This window comes from Rhamphochromis longiceps, linkage group LG5 (genome assembly GCF_057381845.1).
Source record: "Rhamphochromis longiceps isolate RC_006_pf linkage group LG5, R_longiceps_female_GT1.1, whole genome shotgun sequence".
NCBI classification, from domain to species: Eukaryota; Metazoa; Chordata; class Actinopteri; order Cichliformes; family Cichlidae; genus Rhamphochromis; species Rhamphochromis longiceps.
The window spans coordinates 23231054-23255119 of record NC_140561.1 but is presented as its reverse complement, the minus strand read 5'-3'; the positions used below and the strand labels follow the sequence as shown (position 1 = coordinate 23255119).

General features: G+C 40.6%; 4 protein-coding genes across 4 annotated transcripts; 2 read left to right on the top strand and 2 right to left on the bottom strand.

Moving 5' to 3' along the window:
- The first annotated feature begins 1065 nt into the window (after nt 1-1065).
- Nucleotides 1066-4091, top strand: iho1 (interactor of HORMAD1 1). Its single transcript, XM_085407951.1, has 7 exons — nt 1066-1118; nt 1351-1489; nt 2558-2694; nt 2772-2820; nt 2917-3001; nt 3169-3284; nt 3384-4091. The coding sequence occupies exons 1-7, from the start codon at nt 1066-1068 to the stop codon at nt 4089-4091; spliced, it is 1287 nt and encodes a 428-aa protein (XP_085264077.1).
- A 360-nt stretch (nt 4092-4451) lies between these two features.
- Nucleotides 4452-8246, bottom strand: kbtbd12 (kelch repeat and BTB (POZ) domain containing 12). Its single transcript, XM_085406723.1, has 6 exons — nt 8118-8246; nt 6611-7767; nt 6249-6519; nt 5919-6069; nt 5609-5806; nt 4452-5518 (listed from the first exon to the last, which is right to left on the bottom strand). The coding sequence occupies exons 2-6, from the start codon at nt 7681-7683 to the stop codon at nt 5349-5351; spliced, it is 1863 nt and encodes a 620-aa protein (XP_085262849.1). The 5' UTR covers nt 7684-7767; nt 8118-8246; the 3' UTR covers nt 4452-5348.
- A 783-nt stretch (nt 8247-9029) lies between these two features.
- slc26a6l1 (solute carrier family 26 member 6, like 1) lies at nt 9030-15043 on the top strand. The gene is made up of 19 exons (XM_085406724.1): nt 9030-9169; nt 9257-9396; nt 9501-9611; nt 9702-9877; nt 9973-10137; nt 10621-10773; nt 11084-11166; nt 11271-11418; nt 11532-11645; nt 11969-12046; nt 12148-12243; nt 12363-12469; nt 12646-12715; nt 12792-12884; nt 13171-13281; nt 13932-14345; nt 14624-14678; nt 14761-14906; nt 15017-15043. Exons 1-19 carry the CDS (start codon nt 9030-9032, stop codon nt 15041-15043), a joined length of 2427 nt encoding a protein of 808 aa, XP_085262850.1.
- Nucleotides 15044-15111: 68 nt separating this feature from the next.
- On the bottom strand, nt 15112-22802 carry p4htmb (prolyl 4-hydroxylase, transmembrane b). Its single transcript, XM_085406721.1, has 9 exons — nt 22031-22802; nt 21865-21946; nt 20646-20836; nt 20435-20531; nt 18208-18370; nt 17946-18131; nt 17609-17699; nt 17314-17437; nt 15112-16000 (listed from the first exon to the last, which is right to left on the bottom strand). The coding sequence occupies exons 1-9, from the start codon at nt 22367-22369 to the stop codon at nt 15777-15779; spliced, it is 1497 nt and encodes a 498-aa protein (XP_085262847.1). The 5' UTR covers nt 22370-22802; the 3' UTR covers nt 15112-15776.
- Nucleotides 22803-24066: the final 1264 nt, after the last annotated feature.

Here is a 24066-nt window from a genome sequence, read left to right as displayed (position 1 = left end):
CGACGCTCCTGTGAGAAAGAACAGAATAACAAGCAGAACATTTGTTTTATTTCTCTTCTCATTCTCCATTTCGTCCTCCTCCTAGTACCAGTAATAATGATAATATTAATAATGGATCAGTACACACAACGCTCTTGAATTTGCGAGGGTTTGGAAATTATAAATTGCAGTTTTGAACACTCAAATATTTTCACAGGATTTACAGAGTAACTGAAATTTTTAAAACAAAGTACAAAACAATATTGTGTTAGTAATAATTCATTTAATAATAATGGACCACTTTACAGTCCTGTTTAGCTTGTTGTATTGCTTTTATCTTTAATCTAATTTCTGCAGATGTTTGAAAATAAATGCCGATAGATCCATGGGTGGGTGAGCAAGGCATGTCAATAAATACTTGGATTGATAAAGCATCTCTGTATGATAAGAAAAACTTTCTCAAGGACCGGTGTCCCTGCAGCAACACACCTCAATAAAATCAGTAGGTCATTAGCAAGACTCTATAGAACTTTACTGCATGCTGAGGTGGCAACCCCTAACCCTACTCAAGTAAATTTACATAAATGTAAGAAAATGTGTTTGGAAAATGTACTTGTAAAATTACTTTTTATTGCACCATGCTCATTCACTCATGAGCTGCTGTAACATAAATCAGATGGCTGAACTGCCACCTCAGCATACAATCAAGTTCTATAGTCTTACTAATAATGACCTACTAATTTTATTCAGGTGTGTTGCAGTAGGACACATTCCGACGGCCACTGAACGCAGCGCAGCCTCTGCAGATGGCGGGAGTTTTAATTACGTTTCACACAGCTAGCTATCAATAATCACATCTGTAAGAACTGTGAGGTAATTTAAATAATATATTTCAGTGGTGAATTACTGATATAACATCTATACACACTAACGTTAACAAGATTACTTTTTACTGAAGACCTTTATTGATATTCTAGCTGTGAACAACTTGCTAATATCTACCTGTCAGCTACTGTACTGCTAATATGACAGTTAGATGAGACTGTGGCTAACTTATTATCTTTACAAACAGATAACCAAAGAGCAATGAATCATATACGAAATATAAAGGAAATGCTAAATATCCCAACTGGAAGCAGGTAATTAAAATGTGCCACTACACTATTTTTTTTTCTGTTTTTTAATCTCTTGTTATTGACATATAACATTGCTATTTTCCCTTTAATTCTAAAAACATTTGAAGTTTTTCATGTAAACACATGTAAACACAATTTAAAAAAAAAGGTTACTAAATGGTTTTGCTACATAATTTGACTGTGTTTGTGTTTTCTTCTCTATTGTTACACTTCATTGGGATGAAAATGCAAACAGAAATGCATCTACCAGTGGTTTCTCCAGTTTGTCAGACTCTCAGATCTTCTTTGAGTCTCAGTTTTGGCATGAAAATTCTCAGAGCGCATCTCAGGATATGAGTTTGTCCTCCAGAACTTCCCAGCAAAGTTCACAAGAGGTAGGATTTCCCATGTTCACCTTGCAGATGGTTCTTGGTTACGAAATGCAAAGCCAAGCATTAGAAATGGGAATAACCAAACACCCCACGATATGATATTAATACAATACTTCAATGAGGATATGATATTATTGCAATTTTTAACGTCGGAGTACTGCAATAACTTACTTTGCAATTTGTCACCTTTTTTTGAACGCAAATTATTCCTCACAGTTAAACTTTGTAAATGAATTGTGCTCATTGACAAAGACTCATTCACACTGATGGCAACATGTTGGCAATCTGTTAGATCTCACTTGATGTTATTTCAGGAGATGAGTGCTCTTGTTCATAGTATTCCAAGAATATTTAATTTTATTTAATAAAATATCAGTATTTGGTGTCTCTATCAAAATCGCAGTACAATGCTGTATTGATTTTTCCCTCCACCCTGTTAAATTCATAAAAGGTCTAACGACGAGGCAAATATTGTAGTAATGGTTTGCATTTTCTTTGTGTATATTATACAGTCTTGAAACTACATACTCAACCAAATCTATAACTTTGGCTCCCACTTGTACTAACATTTACAGGTCTTTGACTGTAGCCCTTCTTTACATATTTCCTCCATGAAACCACTGTGCGTTTTACTGTCTTTGTTTCATCACACTTATTACTGTTAACCCAATTCCCCAGTCAGATCACCTGTTTTCATTCAGCTAATTATTCTCTTTTTATAGAGCTGCAGCTCTCCTCTTTTCATTTGCAATACTGTGTTAATTTCTAGCATGCTCTTATTTAGTTTTAACTCTTGTCTGTAATCTGGATTTTTCCAAAGCCAATTAACTCTACCTGTAAATTGTTAAAGCTTGGCCATTTTTACATTAATGTCAAATATTTAAATGACAAAGACAGTATGGTAAAGAAATGAGTAGATGTTCGTTGTATGAAAAATAAGCATTTCTGAATTTCCAATACCATAAAAGTTGTTTATGTGTGTGACAAAAACTAATGGGATCATAAGCGCGCATACACAAACATATTAAATAATTCTTGCTTTCCTAACATTTGTATTTTGTCTCTGTTTAGGGGAGTGACCCAAAGTTTTCAAGCAGTTATCACACTAAGCCTCTCCTCCTTGGAGACTTGAAGGATAAAACCAGAACTTCAGGAATACTGGCTAAATTTGAAGAAGACAAGAAAAAGGCAAAAGAAAAAAAGGACAGGTGCGTCTTTTTGTCATTTCAAATATGCAACTCTAAATCCCTACGTAACCTTTTTTCCCTGCTTTTTGCTTTAACAGTGATCACTTAGCCAAAGAATGCCAGCATATCAGAGAAACACTTAGCAATGTAAGTGATAACGTAAACTGATTCTAGTTATTCAAATTCAGATGACCTTCTCTTTAAAATGTTTTTAATTTGAAAACAAAAAAATGTTCTTTTCAGATTCAACAGCTGGTTGCTGGCACTGAGAGAAACGCAGCAGTGTGCCAAATAGTTTCTGAAAAAATTGACAATTTCACATCAACATGTAAGTTTCCTTGTTGAATTGAGTGTTTTTATAAAACATGGTTAAGTTGATGTATTGAAAAGGAAATATTAACACCAGCAGATGGTGCTGCTTGCCGCGCAGCAATCCACTTCTAACGCCGTTGTCATTTTTATTCTGTGTTTAATGTTTTTATTTGTTCATCCCAGTGCAAAATAATTTGGACAATCATCAGGGCCACATCTCCCAGCAGTTTAAGACTTTGGTAAATAATATGGACTCCCAACAGGATGTGATGACACAACTTAAGGAAACAGTGCAAAAGGTGAAGATGTTGTCTGTCGTGTTCTTTATTTTGAAATGAGATTTAATTGGCAATGTTTCTGATGAGTGAGGAGTATAACTGTTCATTTATACCCTGTAGAATGGAGACACTGTAGCAGAGCTTGACTCACATCTGCAAAACTTAAAAAGTAGTCTGGAGGGTCTGAGAGAGGAACAGGGAAGACAAGGACACATGCTCGAAGAGGCCCTGAAGCTGCTCAGCGCCTTACTCTCAGAGCACTTGTCCAAACCCCGCTCTGAGGGAGTGATGGATAACACCATGCAGACGTCACCAGCACCAGAGGAGTCGGTGTCCAGCATCCTGCACAACAGCAAGCTTGAAGGCACACAGGTTACATGTGCGTCATACAACGCTGAACAACACCAGGTTGAAGTTCCCCGTCGTAATCGCAGCCACCTAGCTGGAAAGCAGAAATTTACTCAGAGACAAAGAAGGCCCAAAAAGAGACCCCTGGTTTTGTCACAGAGGAGTAAGGGTGCAGTCTCGGATGAAAACCGTCAACCTCTCGTGAACAAACAGCAGAAACCTGAGAGCTGTGACATGAGCACAGTGAGCAGCAAGGACAGTGTCAGTCCAGGCAGTCTGGTGCCACTTAACAAGGAGAGGAGATCCAGTGAAACTGAAGGTTGTTTCATCACGCCTCTGAGCTTCTGGTCTCAGGACAGCAGCAGCTCTCTGTGCCTCACAGAAATAGACCCCATCTTAGAGAAGCTGTCAGCAGAGCAGGGCTCCACTGTACAACCAGGAAGCTTGTGGCAGCTGTTTGATTCTGAATTAGACTTTTAAAGAATAATTAAAGGTGCCAAAATGTGTTCTTTATTTATTTTCAGAGCATAGAGCAGAAAAGACTAAAAGTATATCTATATTTATTATTTGTATTTATTAGTTCTGACCTGTGTTCTCTTGGAAATGTGTTCCCTTTTGTCTTTGTAAAAGAGCTGTAAAAAAAACTGAGCACTGTGTTGTACACAAAGCATTAAAATTGTTGACCTTATAATTTCTTTTTTTTATTATATATATATATATATATATATATATATATATATATATATATATATATATATATATATATATATATATATGAACCAGAACCAGAGCAAGAAAGCAGCCAGGAAGCCTAATTGCACAGCTATTCAGGTGGAAAGTGCATCAGAGACCCCCAGTCTGAGAAAGATTATTGACATTTCATAAACTGGCACAAACATCTGTAAAACCCAGGGTGTGTTTTAGCATGATTTTCTTTCTTTTCAATTTTATGCATTTAATAACCATTTTTTAAGAGCAAGAATCATCCAAGTTTCTAAAGAAAGAAGAAATATTGCCCTCGTCTGTCCAGACACACACATGACCAAGTTTACTGCAGCTTTATTCAGTGCATCTTTAAACATGTTCAACTTGCACTGGGCTCTTAGAACACAGGAGTGGTGGTTACTAAATAATCACTCCTCTACACCTACATTGATTTTACCCATTAGAATTAATATATGTAATTTATGGTAAACTGTTCATTTTTTCCTTACTTGCCATTTACACTGCACTTAAAAGAACATGTTCAATAAATATGAATGTATTTAATTTAAAAAACAATAACTTTTTTAAGTGGCTTCAAACTTCAGCATGGTTGTCTTGAAAAATCTTTTTCCTGTCAAAAACAGGCCGAGTGCCAGAATTTTGCTATAATTTATTTATTTTTTATCAAAGTGTGAACTCCACTATTATAATCATATATCCCTCAAAGAAAATCCTTTCCTGGAGCTGCTAATAACACTCCAGATATACTACACAGCTGCAGGTTTGGGATAATCCGCTTTGCAGCTGTTACACAACACATTAAGAAGCAACAAATATATTGTATTTACAAATTGCTTTCCTACTTCCCGGTGTGCAACCAAGCAATTAACCATAGACGTCTCTTTCATGCAGAGTACTAAGAGCTTTCTTGCTTGAAAAAAGTGATTGCCATAAGCTGTGCAATAAGTGCATTAATGATTAATTTCCTTCACTAATTCTCCTTCGCAGACTTTGATCTGACTGACAGTGGTGTCACAGCTTTACTAAGTCTGCAGGTGGGGATACGAGTCCCCTTGGGTTGAGATTTGCCACTAAGCAGACGTCATAGTTGTCATGCATTAAAGCACGGCGAGCCACCGCAGTCCACCGGTTCTCCCACGGGTCTAGCTCCAGAATGTCCTTTGTTATGTCATCATGGCGATCTAAAGATAGTTAATACACAGAGTGGAAATTCAGTCACGGGGGGGAGCTAAATATTTTATGCATAATAGGTATGGATACTTTTTCATTACCTGCTCCTTTGTAATATCCACAAACATAAATCTTTCCTCCCACAACACCAGCATTGGAGGCGTTGGTACGCAATGAAAGCTGGGAACATGGCAGAGGAGGTCCGTCCCTCCAATAATCTCCATCTGGGTTGTAAATCTCCACAGCGCTGAGACAGTGACGGGATTGTCCACGGTCCACACCCTCACAACCAATACCACCTGAGAAAGAAGTTGGCAAAAATCAGTGCAGTTCAAAGAGGACGGCCACCACAATGGCACTAATGAAATTCCTTCAAATGTATTGGCAGCTTAACAAAATAATTCATCTTACCCATCACATAAATTTCCCCATTGAGTACTACAGCACTGCAGCGGTACTTTGAGTATTTCATGGGACAAAGCTCTGTCCATTTGTTTGTGTTTGGATCATACTCCAAGAGGCGGTTACTAAGACAGTCGGGCTCCTCATCCATCCGGTATGACTGGAAGGTCGAAGGGGAGCAATGATATGACAAAGCAGAGCAGGTGCAGTCAGAGAAGGGTCACATAGGGACACAGTAAGAGCTCTCCTTCAATGTGTAAAAGAAGTATCTTTAGTTTATAAGACTTAAAGTGAATGTGTTTAAATAGCTGGAAAGTGATTTCTTTTATTTTGCCTCACCTGTGGGGTTCGACCGCCCACCACATAAAGGCGATCTTTCATTCTGACCACGCTGTGACAAGCCAAAGGCAAAGGAAGGGGTGCTGCGCTCCGCCAGGGTCCACCCTGCAGAGACCAGCGTTCCACACAGTTTGTGATGAGAAACTGGTTCTTCAGCTTCATCTGGCCACCCAGCAAGTATAGAGTGTCTCCCAGTGACGCCAGAGCATAAGAATCACGGTACTCTGCTGATGTCAGGTGCTCCCAGCTTCCCTGGGCCTCCACCATGTACCTGGAAATCAAATCTGGCAACATTTAGTATCTTCTGTATGTGGGGTAACCAAAGGCAAATCAGTCAAGTGCTTTCAGATATCTTTTCTTACCTGCAGATTTCAACACTGGTGTCTTTCTGTCGGGCCATTCTGCGAGCACTTGCCTCTCCTGCTACAATGATGTCATTTCTTTCAGTCACAACTCCAGCACACACATACCCCAGAGCCTCTCCGTAGCGAGGTGAGGTGATGTAATAAATTCGCCCTGTGGACGGTGCAAAGCAAAAGCTGCGCTCAGCATAGCTGCCATACCTTGACCTGATACCGCCACTGTCATTGCCAATGCAGAGCAGCAGATCTGTGGTCTCCATGCCATAACGCAGCTTTAGTTTGCGTGGTGCAGCCGCGGGATGCAAAGCCGTGGCCTCCAGTCCTTCGTTCATAATCTCCAGACACTCAGCATCAGCCAGCAGGGCTGTGTTTCTCTTTATTGCTTCTCTTAAGTAGTCGGGGTTTATCAGTGGCAGACGGACCTTCCGCAGGAGCTCTGGGAGATGCCGAACACGTACCTCTCCATCCACCAGGGTACTGTGTTTGACCCATCCAAGGACCACATCCAGAATGGTTTCTTCCCGAGACACATTCAGATCGTCAGATGACAGAAGCTTTCCAAGCTGATGGGCCTCCAACTCCAAGACCTCCTCATTCTGGCACACTTGGACAAAGTGCTGCCTCAGGAAGCGCTGAGCTTGGTCAGCCAGTTCCTCTGCACCGAGGTCACGGGCAAAGTAATATACACCAAGGCAATTAGAGGCATCCATGTTCTCCATCATGTGCAGCTGACAGCGAGTGAAGACATCATCCATCTGTAGAAGAAAAGCTGCTATGGAGATGCCTTGTACGTTGCCATTAGTGAGAGGAAGATCTGAGCAGTACATGTAGTTCAAGAGGAGGGCCAGGCTGTCTGCAGGAGTGTCACGCAGGAATATCTCTCTGTTGTTGCACTCACGCAGGCCACAGGTGAACATAACACGGAAGTATGGGCTGAAGGCGGACAGGACAACTCTGTGACAGGGAAAGCTGACGCCCTCAGCAACCAGCACCACATCTGTCAGATGCTCAGCGTCCCTCATCTTCCTCAGCTGGTCGAGCAGCAGCAGCCCATGTTTAGCAGTAAGATCCATTATGCTTCAAAACGTCGGTGAAAATGTTATTTACAAATTTAAACAGGAGGTTTTATACACCCTGAACAACTAATGAGGCTTTTTCTGAAAAACAGAAGAAAATGCACACAGAATTAAAGGTTGTCACTCCCGATGTTTCACTGGTGCATGATAGAGTGAAATTTGGTTAAAAAGGTTTGATAAAATCAAGCTTATGTGGATAAAAAGGAAGTAATGTTTCAGTTAAGATCAGTACAGTCTAAAAGAGACTTTAAGCAGTGCCTTATCTTTTCACCACCATCATGACATGATGACATGACATTTTCAGATTAGCCTTTGTGTACAATATATAGATCAACATATAGAAGTGTAGAAGCAGAGTAACACTGTAACAGATCACTGTGACAGCAGACACATACTGCAGCATTTATTCCCTTTAAAAAAATTAGTCTTACCAAATGCATCAGCTTCTCTTGGCGTACTAAAAAGACCGTCTTCAATCTAAAAAGACCAGTGCATATCTGTTTTTAAACAGGCTACATGTGTTGTTGATGTTGCCGAATGTCACAGTCGGTGGGGTTAGAGAGGCCTGAGCAAATGCGTGGCAAAGATATGTACCCCCTCCTCTGCTGCTGCCCTCTGAGCTGGTAACCCAAAAATAGATAGTGTTGTGGCAGACAACAAGTGGGTCAGAAGGTTTTGAGTGATCCTTGAAGAGAAGGTTTTAAAGCAGTCACAACAATAACTGTTATTACATTTTATGTTGTCATTCATAATTTCACTCATCAGAATTAAATTGCCCACCATTTGGGGTAATTCTTTCCAGGTTGTTTGCCCTGGTTACATGCATGCCGCTCTGAAATGCATGAGATGTTGCTCTGAGTTTGGATTCAGATTTCATGACTGTGTTCTCTTAAAGACCCAGTGCATACTGTGTGTGCACAAGCTTCAGAAATCAGAGTTTCTCATAAAAAGGGACATAAAGCTTTAAAAGAACCCACGTTTGATTTTGTCACTTTGACTTCATTAAATAGTTACCTGGGTACGCTGGGTTTGAAATGACTGTTCATGGTTCGTTAGCTTCAGTTTTGTTGCTGAATGGAAAAAATAAAACAACATGAATGGAAACACATGATCACTGAGTTAACCTTTTTCTATTTTCAGCACATAATTATATATTTTGCTTCATCCGGTCCACTATCTTTGTAATAGCTCTGCCCACAATATCCTGGCTGTAGTTAATCATTAGGCAATATGGTGTAGATATGCAGATGCAGTTGCTGCTTCCACAACACTTCTCCGGCCTCTGCTTTTGGTTGCACGCTTGCAGTCAGAAAGAATCTTTGTACTTAGACAGAGTTAGACAGATGGAGTCTGCACGCAGATCTGAGAGATTCAGAGTGGAGAGGGATGTGCTTGATGAACTGAAACTGGAAGAGGTAACACAGAGGAAATCATATGCTGATATCCACTCTTCTCTAAGTGAGCAGCTAAAGAATGCCTTAAGGTAAGGTCCTAAAGAATACCTACCAGCAGCTCTACAGCACAAAGATTTTCACAGTTCTTCTTCTTGAATTCTTCAAATTCCTCCCAGATGCAACATACATTACCTCAAGCAAAGTATAGTGAGGAGACTGCCTGTGTTATACTGGCTCCCCAAGTACTCAGTCTGGGACTACGGCATGCCAGACCTCATCTCCGGGATTAGTGTGGGTATAATGCACCTGCCACAAGGTATGGGAATATTTTAGTATGACTTGCCAGTTGTATTCAAATAGCATAGCTCCTTAAACATACCTGTCCGTCAGCTGGTGTAAGAAAACATCTGTCATCTACAGGTATGGCATATGCATTACTGGCTTCTTTACCTCCTGTATTTGGCCTCTACTCATCGCTCTACCCAGCACTGGTCTACTTCTTTTTTGGAACATCACGCCATGTTTCCATAGGTAGTGATGCAAATGGGAGACATACACTGTGCCATGGCAGCTGTGGTAACTGTTGTAATCACACGAGTTGCTATGTTTTATTGTGTTCAGGCACATTTACGGTGCTGAGCATCATGGTGGGTAGTGTGACAGAAAGACTTGCTCCGGATGTAGATTTCCAGAAAGCGAATGGGACCAACATCACTGCAGAGGTAGATGTGACTGCCAGGGACTCATACAGGGTGCAAGTGGCAGCAGCTACTACTGTGCTTGGAGGACTTATTCAGGTTTGCAAACCTGGAACATCTCAGAAAACAATAACACCCTATTTTGCTATTACAGCTGCATTAACACATACGTACTGAAAATATCGCATTTACAGGTGCTACTGGGTGTGGTAAAGTTTGGATTTGTGGGGACATATTTGTCTGAACCTCTGGTGCGAGCTTACACAACAGCTGCAGCAGCCCATGCTGTGGTGGCACAACTGAAGTACATCTTTGGAGTTTCCCCTACGCGGTTTAGTGGTCCGCTGTCATTGGTGTATGTGAGTACTATGAAGTATTGTAAGTAAGTGCTCTCTGTGTTTCTGTTAATAAAACAGTCCTGACCTTATTCTTTTACATGTGTTGGAACAACTTGAGTGTATGTGTTAAATCGCAGCATTGACACTCACAGAGGAGCTGCATACATACTCTCACCTAAGTAGCACAAATGCTTTTAGGACTTTGTCTCTTTCATTTAGACATCTTTTATGCATTTTTAATGATTGTACTGATTTGACACATCCTAATCTGTTTTTGTTGCAGAGTACTAAAGCATATATTGGAAAAAGTATTTAAAAGTACTGAGTGGTTCCAGAGTTAACTACAAGGCATGTGATAATCTGAAATCAGTTATCTGTCATAGTTTGATTTCTACCTATGCAGGCAACACGGCTTGTTAAAGACACCATTCTGAGCAAAATCAGTACAATGTCACTTTTATGTCACTTTATATAACTTCATATAACTTTATAAAAAATTTACAGACTCTGAAGGATGTTTGCTCTTTGCTGCCAAACACTCATCTTCCCACACTGCTGGTCAGCGTTGTGACTATAGTGCTTCTAATTGCAGCCAAGGAGCTCAACTCATTTCTCAGTTCAAAGCTGCCAGTTCCCATCCCAGTGGAGCTTATCACCGTAAGTTGACCGGAGGAGACCCTCTCTGGCTGCTCTTTCGGTTATCACCTCTGTGCTCTGTGCTGATGCAGCGGTGCTGAAAAAGCACAGACACAGTGGAAAAGAGCAGCTGAATCAGCAGCACCGTAGGGGCCTCTCTCTTTTTGCACTTCATGGCAAAAGATTATGGCTAATAATTAAGTGCACATCATCTATTTAGTCATACGAATGACTGAATTTTACTGATTGATTTTTAAGGTAGACATGTGCTGCGAAATTTAGCTTTGCACCTTTATGTTTGTGACATTCGTGTTTGCTGTGATCATTTTAGATTGTGGCAGGGACACTGATATCCTCCTATGCCCACTTGAACACCAACTACACAATTTCAGTTGTTGGAGAAATTCCTAGTGGGTATGCATTTAACTTTATCTTCTACTGCTGTCATTTTGCTTAAGTCATTTTTCGAGCATGTTAGAACTAACTGGTTTCCTTCATATCCCCCACCTGTGCACCAGTTTAAGTTCCCCCAGTGTGCCAGATGTGAATCTTTTCGGAGAAGTCATCGGTGATGCTTTTGCACTGGCCATTGTTGGATACGCCATAACTATTTCCCTTGGCAAAACATTTGCACTAAAACATGGATACAAGGTGGACAGTAACCAGGTGAATAAGACCTCACAACAAATAATCCATGACTTTTTCTACATTCAGTAAAACTCTGTTATTTTCATCTTTTTCTCTCCAAATTGTGTGTCTTTGTCTCCACCCTGTCACAGGAGCTTGTGGCGCTGGGTCTGAGTAATACAGTTGGAGGCTTCTTTCAGTGCTTCTCTGTCTGCTCCTCTATGTCTCGAAGTCTAATACAAGACACAACTGGGGTCAAAACACAAGTGAGTGAGCACCTGAAGTTAAAACTTTACACAGAGGCAGCCTAGAAACAAGTGTTACATCACAAGCCAAAGACATTCCAAAAAAGCGCTGCATGTGCGAGAGCTGTACAGCAAACTGGCTACAAATATGTCCCAGTTGAGTACCTTAATTTAAAAAATAAAGAATAGTAAACCAGAAATTTGACATTTATGGTGTTTAGTTATTATGCAAACCCAAAGCTAAATGGAGACAAGAAGCAATCAAATAGTTGTTTGGGGACTGCTAAATGTTAGGAATATATGTATTAGACACATGCTGTCATATCTTTGTGTTGTTTGTGCAGATGGCTGGAGTTGCCTCATCTCTAATTGTGTTAGTGATCATACTTAAACTTGGGACACTGTTCCAGGAACTGCCAAAGGTCAGATTGCGCTATGACCTGCCTGTCTTTACTGTTTTTATGATGCTTTACAGATTTTCTGGCATTTCTGACCATATTCCTGACTATTCTTGTTGCTTTAGGCCGTCCTATCAGCAGTTGTGTTTGTAAATTTGAAAGGGATGTTCAAGCAGTACTATGACATCATTACACTGTGGAGGAGCAGCAAGATCGACCTGGTGAGAGGATAACGAATTGTGATCGTGTATCATTTTAAATCATATTTAAATGTAGTTACAGAGTTTCACAATAATTGTCACAGGAACGGGATAATGCAGTGTAACCCTGTGTCTCATAGGTGGTTTGGTTGGTCACCTGGGTATCAACATTGCTCCTCAATCTGGACCTGGGTCTGGCAGCATCTGTCACCTTTGCAGTGTTTACGGTTATCTTCAGGACTCAGCTGTAAGACACCTCTCACCTAATCATAGCAATTCACTCTGCAGTCTGTCAGTCATGCTGTTTGTGAGATGCAGCATTAGGGACAAGATGTTAGACTGCAGGATTTGCCAGATTAGACAAATTGGCTGTATGCAAACATAATGTGCACATACATTAAGTGTTTTTATTTCTTTTCTCAGGCCGACATACTCTGTTCTGGGAAATATTCCAGGTACAGAGCTCTATGTGGATATAGAAATGCACAGAGAGGTGAGACAGAAAGGCATGAGTAAAAGCTTGTCTCCCTTGACTGCCAAATAATTAATGATGTCTCTGTGTTTGACAGGCGAGAGGGATTCCAGGTGTTACTATATTCCGCTCGTCTGCAACAGTTTATTTCGCCAATGCTGATCTCTACCTGGAAGCCCTGAAAGAAAAGGTCTGTAAGAATGATATCAAGCCCACGACTGCAACTTGTGACTTTATCTCTTGAATAGTCTGATCATTCACTATTTTCTTGATCAATAATTAAATCGTCTTGCACAGTGGAAAAAGAAATGCATCACCAAAATGACCTTGCCAGTCCCAATTCCAATCATTTATTATCACACATGACAAAAGCAGTTTGAGAACATAAAACCAGACAATTACAGATCCCTACCCTTTTTTGTGAGCATTTGTGTTATCCTCATCCTATATTTTATTCTTCTTCTTCCTGTTTTCAGAGTGGCCTTAACATCAGCAAAATGATTATCTACAAAAGGAGGCAGGAGGCTAAACAGAAACGAAGAGAAAGACGGGCTGAGAGACGGGCAAAGAGGCAGGCCAAGAGAGAAGTAATGTTCAGTATCTTATTCTCCTTTCAGCTGCTCTCTTTCGGGGTCACTGCAGCATCTCTTCTCGCCCACTGCATCTTCCTCTCTTGTGCAAACCACATATATGTCATCTCTCACCACATCCAAAAGCCTCCTTTTTGGGCCTTTTTTCTTTTTCTCCTGCCTGGCAGCTCCACCTCAACAACCTTTTCCCAGTTTACCCAGTATATGTCCTCTACATAATATGAGTCACACAGATGCGAAAGAGTGCAGGCAGGATGGAGATGAATGTCAGAGGTGATTTGAGACAGAAGGTCAGCAGAAAAAGTGAGAAGGAAGGTTTAAGACGTAGTGAAACATGCTATGATGCACGGTTTGGAGCTGACAGAAAAGACAGGAGGCTGAACACAGTGTTGAGGATGGAGGTGCCAGGCAGAAGAAAAAGAGGAAGCTCCATGGATATACTGAAGGAGGACATGCAGAGGGTTGGTGTAATAGAAGAGGATGCTGCAGGTAGGGTGAGATGGAGACAGATGATCCACTGTGGTGACCTCTAAAGGGAGCAGTCGAAAGAATAATGAAAGATGTGGGCCATCAGTAGCCCAAGTCCTCTAAACCTAAAACCTTCACAGCTATATTAACAATAATTTCCTTTATATCCAACTCCTAAGAGACGAGCACAGAGGGCAGCTAGACAACTTTCAGAGTTCTCTCTGGAGGAAGAGGGTGGCTGTTGGAGAGACACATCCATAGACGGGACCGTTATAGTGGAGGACGAGCAGGGTGGGACTGAGAGGGAAAATGGGACAGTGTTTGTCATCCCAACCACTCCCCGAACACCAGACGGTAGATGGGAATACCTCAAAGGAGGAGATCCAGATTGCACCAGCTTAGGATGGATGTCTGAGCTGCAGGATGGGGACACCACCACTCTGGGCTCAAGCAGTGAGGACACCTTGAGCCAGGATCTTGAGCGAATGTCTCTGGGTTCCCTGGGCAAATGGACCTGGGATATTCATTCCATCATTCTTGACCTCTCCACAGCTAACTTCATTGACACAGTGGCTATCAAGACCATGAAAAATGTAAGTGATAAGCAGGCAATTATTTCATGAGTGAAATACCCACACATTTTATGCTGTTTTAAAAGCTTGGGACAAAACCATAAGACTTTAAGATAATTCAGGGAAAAAGGGTTGTTTTTAAATAGCAATGTCAAATATAGACACAGAGCAGCATACTTTTTGAATGCCGGTGTTTAAAATTTTCTGTAACAGATTCATAGCTTGTCACAGCAAAATTGACCCTGAAGATCCATTCTGGTATAAATTATTGAAATAACAGAGGTTTATTATATCGACAGATTTTCCAGGACTTCAGTGAGATTGATGTAGATGTCTACATGGCTGGTTGTCAAGGTAAGTGAATACTGCTGCTGCAGGTGTATTGTGCTGCACTTTATGGTGGTGATAATTCACTCATAGACTCTTTTGTTTGCAGCCTCTGTGGTGGAACAATTAGAGCATGGTGACTTCTTCTCTGAGAAAATAACAAAGAGACGTCTTTTTGCCTCCGTACACGACGCTGTGCTCCACTGTCTAAACCACCGTGGAGCGACAACCATCCCAAGATATGAGCCGTCAGTGGTACGTCCAGCCAACATTCAGGTTTCATTTTCAAACGCAACTTTCATCTGTCTGGGTATGGATATGTTACGGCTGACGATTAAATATTTAAAACACTTTTTTGATTACAGGAGCTGCATACCAGCACGAAACTTTAAGGCCTTCATGCAAACACGTGGAAAAATGTTGAGTAGAAGGAATAATGAATTTATGCAATATCAATTTATTACTTTCTGAGCTATCCCACTGTGTGATAAGGGTGTCTCCTTCATTTTCATACAGTTTTTTTTTAATTTAACTTATATAAAAGAATGACTAGTGTTCAAGACAGAAGAGCTCACTTTATTTTATTCAATGTGGGAGAGTGAGAGTGCATTCAAAAATAAATACATAATAAATAAAATGAAATCTGGAAGATATCTTGTGCATTTCATGTATTGTGCATTCCACGTGGAAAAGGTACCGATGAATTCAAGGGAGAAAAACAAAGGCAACATGCATCACACTGACAGTGTGTGAGCCTATTTTTTGGTAATGGCAGCAATAAGAAGGTAGACCACTGAAAGGTTTTTGTTTTCAGTTTTCAAGTGCAATTGTTGCACATCTGACGCATGCAAAGAAAAGCTTTTAAAATTGCAACTCCTTGACTGTGTTTCTAGTGCAATACTTCTAACACACGAGGTTTTGGTAGATAAAAATAACAGGATAGCAATATCCAAGCAAAAAAATATAACAACAAAACATCTCTTTACTGTTGCATAAACCCACTGTGACCTCATTCCCTGAATAAATCTTGTCCTTACATACTGGCCACAAACGGTGTTACCAAAAACATTGTGCACAGGACTGAGGAAGGCTGGGATTTCTTATTTGTATTATTTGGCAGATAAGCTACAAGTCTTGATGGATGCTAGGACTCTGTATTCCTGTGTTCATAGTCAGATCTTCATCATCATCTTCTTCCTCTTCTGGCTGTTGTAACACCAACTGCTGATAGCGAGTCTGCCTCTGGTAATCCGGATCAATGTTGATCCATTTATTGGCAACCCACTTAGTGCCATGGGTGACCATACAACCTCCATGCAGAGCGTATTCGTCCTGTTCCCCCACCCAACCTAATGAGAAAAAATGTGTTTTTTTTCCTTTGACTAAAAACATCCTTTAACTATTTTAATTTAAAAATCAAATTTACATTAACATACTGACACTTTGGTGGCAACCAGAGCAGTTCAGATTAGATTTATCACTGTATTAACATGAATTTTTAAATCTACGTTATTAGGCTCCAAAACAACAGTTCTAATATTTTCTTGATCTCATTTAACTTTTAATTGCGTAAACAATTTGATCAACTATCAGGACTGTACAGATGTCCATTATTTTTTCATCTACTTCTACCTATTGACACCAAAGTCAAAGTCAACTGTGGTAAAGACATTCATGAATCCCTGACACTGTATCTACTGTATTCTTCACTTTGATCTAACATCACCATGAGATATATGTCTCCCATATATGTTTCTATGACAACAAACCAACCAATCATATACCAGAGTTAACCATCAGTATCAACAGCCTCTATTCACTGTTTAGTCTCAAAAGTTTGCAAATCTAACATTGTAAACATGTTAACACTGTTGGTATGCACTAATTTCCAAGAAATACTGAGTCTATGTAAGCTCTTAGGATGGATTTTTAGGCTTATTCAACACTTACTAAGATTATGAATTTCTTTTCATAGAAAAAAAAAGCAAATTACACATCGAGACTCATTCGCTAATGTGCACAGAAACTTTTTCACCCTGCACAAAATTACTGGATTCACAAATGTGTGCACTGTCCAATTTTTTTCACATCACATGCAAATGTTTGGGAATTTGAATCTATTTAAATCAACAGTCCAGTGGAATCTGCATACTATGTGTATATTACGAATTTCCCTTTATATGGAAACATGTTTATCTTGACGTGAGTAGGTGAAAGCGGGACAATGCTGTAAGATAGAAGCTTGCACTAAGGCAACAAAGAAGCTTGGACATCAAAGTTAAGGAAAAAACATTAACAATAACAAAAAATATTAATTTGATTACTTAATCAATCATTATTAGTAAGGTAGTAGTAAAAATAGTAAGTAGTAGTATTTTTAAGATGTATATTTAAATTCTGCGAGACCAGATCATTGTCATTTGTTAATATTATGGTCTTAGCCATTTCTAAATTTGTTCAGAGAGTGGAAAACAAAATCAGGTACAAAAACTACAAATTTATGTACCTGCACTGGTTATGAATGAGGTCATTCATACAAATTGTATTTGAATGTTGGTACACAATCTGTGTACTGGAAATACGTAATGAAAATAATACGCAGTTTGGTTTGCTGCGTTTTCTTTTTGCTTTTTTACTGGAAATTTGTCTTTCATTTACCCACCTCTTCCATCAGAAAGGTAGTTGTACCAGAAAACAGCGGTCCCTTTGGTCGGCTTCACCCTCAGGTTACTTTTGTCACAATTCCTTCTGGTGTCCAAAAGATCCACGTCATTGTGTATGAGAGACTGAAACACATGTTCAAAATCAGTCACATAGCTTGTCTGATGTCATACTCGTGCAGTTGCTGACATATGTGTGAGTCGCCACAGTTATGAAACACATGCGCAGAATGTACACAATACGTTTGCAGGACACTTTGCACACATTTCCTGACCATTTTCCTGACTATTACGCACCACTTCATCATAGGTCCTGTTGTCTGCCACTGGGAATGCGGTCTCCCCGCCCCCATCAACAGAATTCAGGTAGAAGAGAACTGTGATGTACCTAAGTGTGCAACACAGATTTAAATTGACACACACATGTATAGTGCAAGCAAACAGCACACAAACACACACACAAACAACAAGCGTGCACAATTTTTTGCAAGATAATGTTGAGTCACACAAACTAGCATGCCAGCTGTCACAATGGAGCAACAGTGAGTAGTTCAGTAATGATGTCAGACAGATGAATTCATATGTGAACAAACGTGGATATATTTGTTAAGAAGTGCTGCTTCTAGCTTCTCACCTGCAAGACGTTTCAAAAGGAGTAGAAGCATTTGCAGCAAGGCGTGTGTGTGTACAGGCTGTTTCAGGGTAGACCGGGCCACTGTCGTGGTGGGCATGGTAATGTCCCCCCTCCTCATAGCGAACCACCTGAAGAGGTTCACTAAGATCCACTAACGTGGGTGGGAGTCGAGTGAGGCGAATCACCCTTTGACAAGTGAAAGGAAACGTTTTAAATAAATGTAAGCACAGGATGAATCCCAGTAACGGTTTGTCTTTCTTACCTCTCTTTGATGTCTTGGAGGACCTGGTGTGCTCCTTTGCCCTGGTACAACCACGTGTGTCTGCTGTTTCTCACCAGCTGACTCCTTTTCACCCCGCGCTGCAACAGGAAGCGCTGGAAAGCATCGTTGCTCAGAAGCCTGAACTCTTCTAGACTCAGCAAACCTACCCAAAGTATGAGGATGCACAGTCATATGAACATTTTCTAGCTCGTAGAACATCCTGCAACAGCAATAACTTGAAGCAATTGTTTTCTGCAGTGTCTCACATTGTTGCGGCAGAATTCTCTACACTCTTCTTAGTAATGTAGCTTCAGTTAACTGAGGTTTGTTGCAACTTGTTGCAACTTTTGCACAGCTCTCCTGAGGCCTCTGTTACCTCCAGACCCTCTGAACTTTGACTGAACGATTACAAGATCTTAATTCTTTTCTTTAACAGCCGTCCTTTTGCAGATTTGTTGGTGTAAGTGAGATCATTGTCCTGTTGCATGACTCAGTATCAGCCAAGCTTTAGCTTTGGACAGATGGCCTCACATTAACACATCTGTCATGGTTCATAGTAAAGTAAAGTAAAATTTTATTTATATAGCACCTTTCAAGATAAAATCACAAAGTGCTTTACAGAGGCAGAAAACAGACATTAAAATCTAAAACAAAACAAAATCAACCAAAAGCGAGTTTAAACAGATAGGTTTTTAACTGCTTTTTAAAAGACATGACTGAGTCCACAGATCTCAAACTCAAAGGGAGCGAGAACATAAAGAGTCTGGGAGCCACTGATACATGGGTTTGGGTCGATGACCCACTGTGTTGAGCTTTGTGGGTTTAGTGAAGTGGTTTATGTTCTAGTTCTGAACAGTTTCATCCTTATCCATTTTTCTATTACAGTTCCTTGGTTGATGTTAGTCCCTTTTGTGATCCCTGTCTCCCGAGTCATGTCCCTGTGTCCAGTCCCTGTGTTCTGTCTCCATGTCTGTCTGCATTCCCTGTCTTGTCTAGTTAATACAGCTGTAGTGTGGCTCTGTGTGCTTTCCCCTTTCCTGTTCCCATGTTTCTCTCTCTACGTTCCATCCCTTTGTCTCCTCAGTCCCAGGGTCAAGTTCACATGTCTTAGTCTGAGTCTGTTTGTGTGTGTTGCTGATATTTCCTGTCTTACTTTGTCTCTTGTCCAGTGTGCATTATGTATAGATTTCTGTCTCGTTAGTCAGATTTAGTTCACCTGTGATCCATCTCCCTAATTACCTCTTATGTGTATTTATCTCTCATTTTTCTCAGTTCCCTGTTTTGTCCTTATCATACATGCCCTAATGTTATAGCTATCTGTTAGTCAGCATTAGTTCCTTCCAGTTTGTTTTTTTCTAGCGCTAGCTCTATTCTGCTCTGCTTTATATTTTGTTAAATCAGCCTTTTGCCAGTTAATAAAGATGTATTTTCAGATAAGTCTGTCTGCCGAGTCCTGCACTTGGGTCCACATGCTGCCTGTCGCAAACCTTCCCATGACAACACCTGAATACTCCAAATCTGCTAAAACTTCTGCTTGTACAGAGATGGTTAGACTTGCTGATGATCACTCGTGGTGTGATTGAGACACGGCGGGTCCATAGATCGTTATTCAGACCCAAATTTAATACACGCGGCTGCAGCTCTCAGCTGGCAGCCGCACATTCATCACACCACATTCCACACAACTTGCAGACGCACGGATTGTGATTCCGGATGTCATGCAGGTGCGTCTGCACGGCACCGCAAACCACGCCCCACCACATCACTTAATCAACACATCTGATTGGCAGCACTTTTCTGCTAGTTACACTCTTTAATTCCTCTTTAACTCTTTTATGTTTAAATAGAGCTCAATATTTGATTAAGATTCTTATCACATCATTGTTACTAGCATGGACATATAGCACTGAAACTTGCTTGAAAACGTTGTACTGGAAAAGAAATTAAATGTATAGCAGAAGGTAAGTAAGTTTAGTTGCCACCTAAAATCTATCAAAAATATCCATAAATGCATTGTTTATGTAAGGAGGTAGTTACTGTGGCCCTGAGAGCTCAAAAGCACTGCAGCCTATGAAAATAACAGCAAATCATGTGAAGGGCTGCACTGAAACACGTGAGATAAAGATGCAAGGTAAAGTAAATTCTCAATGGAAAATCAGAATACACATTACCTTGCATCTTTTTTACAAGGTCTTGGTGGAAATGATTAATTAAGTTAATTTCTTACCATTGCCATCCTTGTCAGCTTTGAGCCCAGCATAAATTTCTCGCAGATTCTCTGGTGTGAGCCAGATGCCATCTCTCACTCGAGAATGAGTCAGTATCTGGAGGAGTCATAGTGTTTAAGATGGAATGAGTAAGAGACCTCTGAAGCAAAAAGTAACAAAAAATACTTCAGGTTGCGCACTATGCCTCTCAGTCCACAAACTGACATACACCTCATGGAGCTGCAATTGTCCATCCTGGTTGATATCTAGAAGGTTAAAGATCTCCTCTGGGCTGAGATTGAGCTCCCTGGCCAGCTCCTCCTGACCATCTTGTACCATTAACTGGCTCTCCATTAGACCCTTCAGCTGGGCAAGCTGCATCACCACACGGCACTCATCCTCAGACAGAAAACCCGGGATCTCTGCAGAAACACAAAAAGTAAGAAACACTACGGAGGAAATTAAGACAGCATTATCTGTCTGATTCTTCATCTTCTCTTTTTAAACTAATGGGATAGCTTAGAAAGTGTGGTAGGAAGGATCATCTACCAATTGGTTAAGAAGGTCAGTCAGAAGGTTGATGGATGGAGCCCCATAATTCAAAGAATCCTTGAGCAAGAACCCTGAATTTCCTGCATTAAATAGTAGTATGTACATGAATGTTAGAAAACAGTGGTTAGGTATAGATAAAAGCACTGTATGAGTGTGAATGTGATTGGGTGAATGAGACCAGAGTCCTCAAATTGAGTAGAATAATGCCATTCAAGTACCACTCTATAATGTCAGGCTACATTCCTCAGGCTGGAATTTAACCAGTTGTTGACTGATTTAAAAGATGGACTTGTTGACTTTTGGAAATTCTGAATATTGCGTCTCACATTTTCAAAATTTACTTGATTAAAGAAAAAACCACAACTATCAGATTAATTTAAATTTCAAATATTGTCAAACCAAAGTTCAGTTAGTGTCCAGCTAACCTACAGCAAATCTTCTTATATCAACCTTGAGTCAGCTCTTTAAAATCTGCAGGAAATCGCATTACTTATAAAAACAAAACATGTGAATAGATCAGGAAGCAATCCAAATGACTACAGGCCTACATTTCACCCACTTCATAATACTTGCAAAGCATTCCCACTGCATGCTGTGCACTGATGCATTATGTTTTTCAGGTACAGATGCATTTCTGCCCTTTACCCAGTCAGCTGTGAGACCCTAATTGCATCCCATGTGCAATGGACCGACTTTGTATAGAGTAGTTGCCTTAGGACTTACTTGCCTATTTTATGAGGTCCTAGATGTAGCACAATAATCAGCCCAGTCTGGGTTATGTTAAGGTAAAGTAGCCAAGTGTAAGCTGCAGCACTTCTTTTTTTATTCTCCTTTTGGGCATCTGAGGCAGATCTTCATTTTTATCTTCTTTTAGCTACGTGGCTGTGCAGCCTCTTACCAAAAAGAAGCGGTTTCAGGCTCAAAGTCCTCATCTCGTGAAGTCTCCCTGACACCAGTGACACCTTCTGGACATGTCCCACCTGAAAGGGAAATCAAAGGCGTGTGAGAGGATGACAGAAGGAGCGATGCATCATCATCATCCTCAAGTACTCACCCTAACTCACCCTTATTCCCTCTATCCGTGGCAGAGAAATATCGCGCTGAAGCTCGTCTTTCGATGGCGGACGTCGCGACTCGGGGCGCTGGTGGCCGCTGCTGGGAGCATCACGACTTCGGTTCGCGTCTTCCTGCCCACTGTTGTAGTGCACGTAGAAAAGCAGCGCGATCACGTTAATGATGTAAACATGAAAAAACACCATCACTACCACAAAGTAGGAGCGGGAGCACACGCTGCTCTTGTGGCAGGAGAGGCGCTCGCACGGCTGACGAAGCGGCAAGGTCGCGCTCCCGGACGGAGTCGTGTCCTCAGCAGCAGCATCTTGGGTTTCCTGGTTGTCAGTCATCTTGGCTGGAGGAGTTGTTGGGTCCTTGGCAGCCAAGGTCCATCTGTTTAATCAGGCGACGAGATAAACCTTTTATGTGTCCCCAGAAGTAGCAGATGTGCCGAGTGACAGATGTCTAGTTTGATTACATTTAAAAAGAGAGAAAATCCCCAAAGAGCTCCAGTTTTCTTTTTTCTTCCCCTGGAGAAAATTAACCAAAATCCTTGCGCATCTTGGAAAAAAAAAAGATGCCTGATTTTTCGCGGCGAAAATACAGCTCTTCTTTTCTGAGCCTAGAAGTCAGCTATGAGCGGAATTGTGTATGTTTTATTGTGCAGATAGCAGCGCTGCAGCCTCGGACAGTCTTGTTTACACTGCAGCACTTCCAGTCAGCAAAGCGCACTGCGCATCCCAAAGCACTGCGAAACTCATCTCACACACGCGGTCCGTAAAGCTGATCCCGCATCGACTGAAACCGACGAAATCCGTCAACAACAAAAAAGAAAAAAAAAAAACAGCTTTATTTCGACTGCAAATAAGAAATCTGCGATCTTATTTACACGCCGTAACAGCAACTCCCCGCTGACAGCAACAGCATGTGCAGTGTGCAATGCTGACCTCTGGCGACCTCCGGCAATAACACGTCCCTGTCTTTAAGATCTCCACACGCACTGTGTGGAGATCGGGGCAGGGCTTCTGCTTACAAAAGGTCCAGCGTTTATTTGCTCGTCTCAATGTGTTAGGTGGCTAAATGTTGAATGTATTGTAATGGTTTTAATAAAGTTTTGTTTTGAATGGACTGTCATTTATCCTAAACTTGGATGTCTGATCAAGCAATCATCCCAACTTATTTAGGATAAGATGCTCAGTTTTCCAAAAAATAATTAAGTAAATAAATAAGTAATACGAACATTTATTGAACATTCTAATAATTAATGTATTGAATGAATGGATATTTAGCTTTTGTACTTATGCACAACTAGTCACTTCCTGCTGCCATCTTTGTTTGGTTCAAAGAGCTACAACCTGGAGAGCAGGTAAGTTTGTCTTTATTGTGCACCCAGCTCAGTATTTCTGCTCCAGGTTAATAGAGAAGTTTTAAAAGTCAAAGGAGCTTGCAAAGAAAAGCGTCTGGACTTCTTTAAGATACTTGAAGACGTTTCACCTCTCATCCGAGAAGCTTCTTCAGTTCTAAGGTCAAATGGTGGAGAGTCCCAGGTATAAACCTAGTTGGAGTAACCCCCCACAGAGGGACAAAAGGACCCCCTGATGATCCTCTAATCGCCTGAGCCAAGGTGTGAAACTGGGTGTGGGTCCCAATCAGCGTTTCAGCCAGAGTTTCATATATATATATATGTATATATATATATATATATATATATGTGTGTGTGTGTGTGTGTATATGTATATATATATATGTATATATATATATATACATACATACGTATATATACATATATATGTATATATGTGTGTGTATATATATGTGTATATATATATATATATGTATATGTGTGTGTATATACGTATATATGTATATGTGTGTGTAAATAAAATAACACAGAGAAACCCCAACAATGAGACAATTCCTTATAAGCAAGCACTTGGTGACAGTAGGAAGGAAAAACTCCCTTTTAACAGGAAGAAACCTCTGGGAGAACCAGGCTGAGGGAGGGGCAGTCAACAGCTGTGACTGGTTGAGGGTGAAGGAAGACAGG

What these genes read in the sequence shown, in the direction of transcription:
- p4htmb (XM_085406721.1), bottom strand. Translation starts at nt 22,369, where the DNA reads ATGACTGACAACCAGGAAACCCAAGATGCTGCTGCTGAGGACACGACT. An exon ending in GACAATTGCAGCTCCATGAG is followed by an intron (nt 20,532 to 20,645) that starts GTGTATGTCAGT and finishes TGACTCCTCCAG; the next exon opens with ATACTGACTCATTCTCGAGT. An exon ending in CTACCTTTCTGATGGAAGAG is followed by an intron (nt 16,001 to 17,313) that starts GTGGGTAAATGA and finishes TTTTCTCATTAG; the next exon opens with GTTGGGTGGGGGAACAGGAC.
- kbtbd12 (XM_085406723.1), bottom strand. Translation starts at nt 7,683, where the DNA reads ATGGATCTTACTGCTAAACATGGGCTGCTGCTGCTCGACCAGCTGAGG. An exon ending in TGGGCGGTCGAACCCCACAG is followed by an intron (nt 6,070 to 6,248) that starts GTGAGGCAAAAT and finishes TCGACCTTCCAG; the next exon opens with TCATACCGGATGGATGAGGA. An exon ending in TGGGGAAATTTATGTGATGG is followed by an intron (nt 5,807 to 5,918) that starts GTAAGATGAATT and finishes CTTCTTTCTCAG; the next exon opens with GTGGTATTGGTTGTGAGGGT.
- slc26a6l1 (XM_085406724.1), top strand. Translation starts at nt 9,030, where the DNA reads ATGGAGTCTGCACGCAGATCTGAGAGATTCAGAGTGGAGAGGGATGTG. An exon ending in ATCACGCCATGTTTCCATAG is followed by an intron (nt 9,612 to 9,701) that starts GTAGTGATGCAA and finishes TATTGTGTTCAG; the next exon opens with GCACATTTACGGTGCTGAGC. An exon ending in TGTTCCAGGAACTGCCAAAG is followed by an intron (nt 12,047 to 12,147) that starts GTCAGATTGCGC and finishes TTGTTGCTTTAG; the next exon opens with GCCGTCCTATCAGCAGTTGT.
- iho1 (XM_085407951.1), top strand. Translation starts at nt 1,066, where the DNA reads ATGAATCATATACGAAATATAAAGGAAATGCTAAATATCCCAACTGGA. An exon ending in AATATCCCAACTGGAAGCAG is followed by an intron (nt 1,119 to 1,350) that starts GTAATTAAAATG and finishes AAATGCAAACAG; the next exon opens with AAATGCATCTACCAGTGGTT. An exon ending in TGACAATTTCACATCAACAT is followed by an intron (nt 3,002 to 3,168) that starts GTAAGTTTCCTT and finishes TGTTCATCCCAG; the next exon opens with TGCAAAATAATTTGGACAAT.